Source organism: Aquarana catesbeiana, linkage group LG06 (assembly GCF_042186555.1).
Source record: "Aquarana catesbeiana isolate 2022-GZ linkage group LG06, ASM4218655v1, whole genome shotgun sequence".
NCBI lineage: Eukaryota > Metazoa > Chordata > Amphibia > Anura > Ranidae > Aquarana > Aquarana catesbeiana.
The window spans coordinates 19205099-19211057 of record NC_133329.1 but is presented as its reverse complement, the minus strand read 5'-3'; the positions used below and the strand labels follow the sequence as shown (position 1 = coordinate 19211057).

The window sequence follows — 5959 nt, the reverse complement described above, 5'->3', positions numbered from 1 at the left end:
ATGAACATTTGATTTTGACACATTTGCACAACAGCCCCAGCTTTATACATGATTTGAAAAATCCCCAAAATAATGAGCAAATATTAGAATGAATTACTTCAGTTTTGCTGAACATATAGCTATGCAAACATTTCCTAAATATAGTTCTGGGCAAGGCCTGGACAAGGGGTGGGCAAGAGGGATGTCTGCCCTGGGGGCGCAATGGTTTATTGCAGGGATGGGGCGCCCTGAACCTAACCCTAAAGGAAGGGGGGCCGCAGTTTGGCATCTTTGCCCTGGGCGGTTGATGCCCTTGTCCCGGCACTGCTAATGGGTGTGTCTTGGCAGAGCAGGACTTGTTCTTCTTGGACTATACTGCAGTTTTTATATAAAATACGGTCAAATTGGTTACAAATATTGCTTCGTAGAAACTTTATTTTACACTCTTAGCCATACTGAACTGATCTAGAGAACATTGCATGCCAGATATACGGAATGACACGACAACATCAGAGGTATCGTCTTATGTACAGACCATTGTGTCCATCCCTCCAGGTCTGTATTATGTAGAATATTTTTTTTTTTATTATTGACAGATTTGTGAATTTGTAGGTTTTTCCTCTTTACTTTTCTTGAAATCTTCAATAACTGAAAGAAAAACAAATAAAAATAATAATAATATTTAAATGTGTAACTGTGGGGGGATATTAGAGTGTAAGCTCCTCTGGTATAGAGACTGATGTGACTGGCTTTGTGTTCTCTGTACAGCACTGCGGTATATGTCAGAGCTATATAAATGTATAATAATAGTGTGTGACTGTGGGGAGGACATTAGAGTGTAAGCTCCTCTGGTACAGAGACTGACGTGACTGTCTCTGTGCTCTCTGTACAGCACTGCGGTATATGTCAGAGCTATATACAGTAAATGTAGACTATAGTGTGTTACTGTGGGCGGGGAGCATTAGAGTGTAAGCTCCTCTGGTACAGAGATTGACGAAATTGGCTCAGTGATCTCTGTACAGCACTTCAGTATATGTCATAGCTATATAAATGTATAATAATATTAATAATAGTGTGTGACTGTGGGGGGGACATTAGAGTGTAAGCTCCTCTAGTAAAGAGACTGATGTGACTGTCTCAGTGTTCTCTGTACAGCACTGCGGTATATGTCAGAGCTATATAAATGTATATGAATAATGTGTGACTGTGGGGGGGGGGGGGACATTTAAGTTCAGTAATTCATAAGACAATCATAGTCCCTCACCCTTTGGTCTGACATGGTTACAGCAATCTGCAATCTTTTTTTTTCTCTTTTTCCTCGTATTCCTTATCCCATTCCTTTTGTAATTTTTCTGTGGCTCTCTTTCTCCCGTTCATATATGCGATCTTGACCACAATCTGCACCCTTTTCACGTGCTCCTCCTCCGGGGTGCCAAAGGAAGATACCGTGTCGCCCCGGAAGTTCACCAGATCCAGTGCCACGCTCAGGATGGACAGGAAGGTCTTGTCCTTCTCCGGGGTTTTGATGTGGTCCTCAGTAGTGTAGTTCTCCACTGGGAATATTCGCTCCATACCGAGGTCCCTAAACTGCTGTTCCAAAGTGTTAACATCTCCAAGATATCTTTTGGTGAGGATGATGATTGGCAGAAATCCTGGAGAGGAGAAACACAACATTTGGATCCTTAATGATAGAATAAATGACCACAAAGGCCAATTGGACTCTAGTCATTTGGTAACCCGACTAAGTGATTGCCTTATCTTTCAGAGGTCATTCACACCAGTCCTATCTGGCTGCACTGGGCAATGTTTCCCAATACAGTCCCAACCTATAGACAAGACAATTTATACTTTTTGCTTCAGTTCATACAAACGTTCTGCAAAAAAAAAAATATAGGACTTGTTGCATTTTTACCCAACATTTTATACAGCAACACAATGGGCTGCTTTACATAGAATGAAATTGTAGTTTACCACTTGCCGACCACCTAACTGGGAATTTACATCATTACTTTGATCTTAAATACCAGTGTTATAGCTGCAGATAGATGCCATAACCCCGTATCAGTTTTTCTCCTAGGCGGATGGCTTTCAGATAAAAGTGGCCCCTGCGGCGGATCCGCCTCGGGGTCACTTTTAAAGGTGGTGAGAGAAGTGCCCCTCCCTTTCCAACGCTTCCTGGTGGTTCCCAGGCTTGAAATTACCAATCATTTGAATGGGCTGCCGTGCCCTGCGACACACAGGAAAAAAGTCCCTGCACTACTTTGGAAATTGCACCCCTTATGGGAACCGCGAGTACAGCATGGTTCCCAGTGTGGGTGCACTTTCCAGTGCAGGTGGCGTGTCATTAGGATTAATGGCACCCACCCGCGAGTCCCGCGTTTTGCTGCGCGGGTGGTTGCTGCTGCGGGAGTTTGTGCGGGTCCCACAGCGGCACCACCCACACAGGTGTGAACCTAGTCTTAGGGCCCTTTCACACTGATAAGTTTTTCCTGCGTTTTTACCTTGCAAGAAAAATGCAGGAAAAGTGTTTCCCTTTAAATCCTTTTCACACCACTGTGTTCTGAAAAGTCCTGCATGCTGCATCTTTGGTGTGGTTTTGGAAACTGCACCAAAAACGCAGCTTCCCATTGCAATGAATAGAAGTTGTGGTAAAATTGTGGTAAGAATGCACCCACAATTTGGTACATTTTTGAGTCACATGTCCCTTTTTCACAGATGCAGGATACCCAAAAATACAACAGAAACGCAGGGGAAATGCATCTGAAACACAGCAAAATGGCGGTAAAAACACATATATGCATTTTTACTATGATTTTGCTACAGAGCAGCGTGAAAGTACCCCAAATAAAACGAGTGCACTCAGAATCTGGTGCAGCTCTGCATAGTAACCAATCAGCTTCCAGGTGTTCATGTCAAAGGCTAACTGAACAAGTTAGAAGCTGATTGGTTACTATGGAGAGGTGCACCAGATGCTGTGTGCTCCAGTTTTAGTAAATCAACCCTAATGTGTTTGCAAAAATGCACACATTAGCAGATACATGGGGGTACCAGTAAAAATTAAAGGTACCTCTGTGCATCTGCTAAATGGCGGCGTGTTTCTGTGCATATTGGGAAAACGTGCAATTTTGCACGTATGCTAAATACAGGAGTCATTGGGGGAGATTTACTAAAACTGCAGAGTGCAAAACCTAGTGCAGTTCTGCATAGAAACAAATCAGCTTTTAGGTTTTACTGTCAAAGCTTAATTGAACGAGCAACAGAGCTGCACCAGGTTTTGCACTCTCCAGCTTTAGTAAATCAACCCCCATGTCAGTGGTGGGCCCGTCCATTAGAGGCGCCGCACCCCTAATCTATGCCCCGGCGAGGAGCAGCATCGAACTCCTAAGGTAAGGCCACTAATCGCCACCGTCCGTCTCCTGCGGGGGGGGGCACTAATCGCCGCCGTCGGTTTTACACGGGGGGGGACTGATCGCTGCCGTCCATCTCCTGTGGGGGGGGCACTGATCACCGCCGTCAGTCTCCTGCAGGGGGGCACTAATTGCCACCGTCCATCTCCTGCAGGGGGGCACTAATCGCCGCCATCTGTTTCCCGTGGGGGGGCACTGTTTGCCGCCGTCCATCTCCCACGGGGGGGGCACTGATCGCCGCCATATGTCTCCCGCGGGGAGGCACTGATCGCCGCCATATGTCTCCCATGGGGGGTGCACTGATCACCGCTGTCCGTCTCCCATGGGGGGGCACTGATCGCTGCCGTCCATCTCCTGTGGGGGGGAACTGATCACCGCCGTCAGTCTCCTGCAGGGGGGCACTAATTGCCACCGTCCATCTCCTGCAGGGGGGCACTAATCGCCGCCATCTGTTTCCCGTGGGGGGGCACTGTTTGCCGCCGTCCATCTCCCACGGGGGGGGCACTGATCGCCGCCATATGTCTCCCGCGGGGAGGCACTGATCGCCACCATATGTCTCCCATGGGGGGTGCACTGATCACCGCTGTCCGTCTCCCATGGGGGGGCACTGATCGCTGCCGTCCATCTCCTGTGGGGGGGAACTGATCACCGCCGTCAGTCTCCCGCAGGGGGGCACTAATTGCCACCGTCCATCTCCCGCAGGGGGGCACTAATCGCCGCCATCTGTTTCCCGTGGGGGGGCACTGTTTGCCGCCGTCCATCTCCCATGGGGGGCACTGATCTCTGCCATATGTCTCCCGCGGGGGGGCACTGATCGCCGCCATATGTCTCCCATGGGGGGTGCACTGATCACCACTGTCCGTCTCCCATGGCGGGGAACTGATCGCCGCTGTCTGTCTCCCGCGGGGGGCACTGATCGCCGCCGTCCGTCTCCCGTGGGGGGGCACTGATCGCCGCCGTCTGTCTCCTGAGGGGGGTGCACCGATCGCCGCCGTTAATATCCCATGAGGGGGTGCACTGATCACCACTGTTCATCTCCTGCAGGGGGGGAGGGGGGCAGGTTTGTTTGCCGCCCCCAAAAAAATATTGAGCACCAGCCGACACTGCCTTATGTGTATTTGTCATTGAACCTCTCTCACCTTTTGACTTGCTACAAAGTTACAATGTTGCAGTCTGATGATTGGGGGAAGAGGAGAGACTAAGGTATTGCTTCCTCCTGCCTGCAGTAGACTGATAACATCATCTCAATCTCAGACAATGTTACTTGTCTAGAGTTGTCAAGCTAAAATAAGTAGAATAGCATTACCTGTAAGCTTTTGAGCATTTTTAAGAAATTCTTTCATTTCCTCTTTCGATTCATTACTCATCCCACATTGTGCACTGAAAGAATAAAACAGAAAAATAATTCCGATAAACAATGAGCTGCATTATCTGTAGCAAGTTCTCCTATAGGGGCAGGTTTCTTTGTATCATTATGAGCAGAGAAGGGACAAGGGTATATGAGGATTCATATAAAAACATTTACATTGATCAGATTCAGAATGACTCGGAATGATGTGGGCTATTATAAGATCTATGTCCTACCTTCTAATGGCAGTAACTATATGGGGGTGGGGGGTGCCTTATGCCGCATACACACGAGCGGAATGTCCGACAGAAAAAGTCCAATGGAAGCTTTTCATCGTCTTTTTTTTTTTTTTGAAAATTCTGACGGACCTAGAAATGGAACATGTTCTAAATATTTCCGACTGAACCAATTCCTAACGGTAAACCCGCTCGTCTGTATGCTGTTCCGACGGACCAAAAACAACGCATGCTCTGAAGCAAGTACGAGACGGAAGCTACTGGCTACTGGCTATTAAACTTCCTTTTTCTAGTCCCGTCATACGTTCTGTACGTCACCGCGTTCTGGACGGTCAGACTTTGGTCGGACTTTGGTTTGACCGTGTTACTAGTGCAGTACAGCATCATCATTAACTGGTGTGGCAGTGATCATTACAAAAAAAAAAAAATATACATTTTACTGAATGAAACTGATTCATTCAGTCTGTTTTTTTGTTATTAGCTGTGATCGGTCAAAGCTAATCACATGGTACAGATGTGCTGTGATTGGCCCTGTCTGTACCATGTGATCGGATTGACCAATCACAGCTAGCAACGCATTTGTACACTTGAAAGGAAGCCATCCATTGTTTACAACTGTCATGTGACCTGCTGTGATTTGTCACATGGAGGGTTTTAGCATCCAATACCTACCTTTTCTTTTCTCTTTTTTTCAGTTATTTTTATGAGTTTGTGCTGATTTTTATTGGCATGACAGTTTTTGTCTACTTATATTTTTCTTTATGCATTTTGGTTAGGTTAACAATGGATTTTTTCTCTCCTCTTTTTGCAGGTGTAGGTTTTTATATCAGAATTATTTTAATCACACTGAGAGGGTGGGTTTGCTATGCAGCGCGGTGATTGGTTGTCTTACCGGCATGCATACCCCGCCCCCCCTCTTTTACTTTTTCACTTTTCTATTTATACCACACTACTACTATCCCTCTCTATCTATGAATAAGCATCCAAAT

The 5959-nt window shown here is 46.7% G+C and overlaps 1 protein-coding gene across 1 annotated transcript in view; it reads right to left on the bottom strand.

Moving 5' to 3' along the window:
- Window positions 1-394: 394 nt before the first annotated feature.
- The window catches only part of LOC141148208 (uncharacterized), a 256767-nt gene continuing 251202 nt past the window's right edge, over window positions 395-5959 (bottom strand). Inside the window, exons 19-21 of the mRNA XM_073635441.1 lie at window positions 4693-4766; window positions 1244-1631; window positions 395-627 (exon numbers count right to left, since the gene is read on the bottom strand). Of these exons, the coding sequence (XP_073491542.1) occupies window positions 1261-1631; window positions 4693-4766 (445 nt within the window). The 3' untranslated portion in view covers window positions 395-627; window positions 1244-1260. The remainder of the gene's footprint in view (window positions 628-1243; window positions 1632-4692; window positions 4767-5959) is intronic.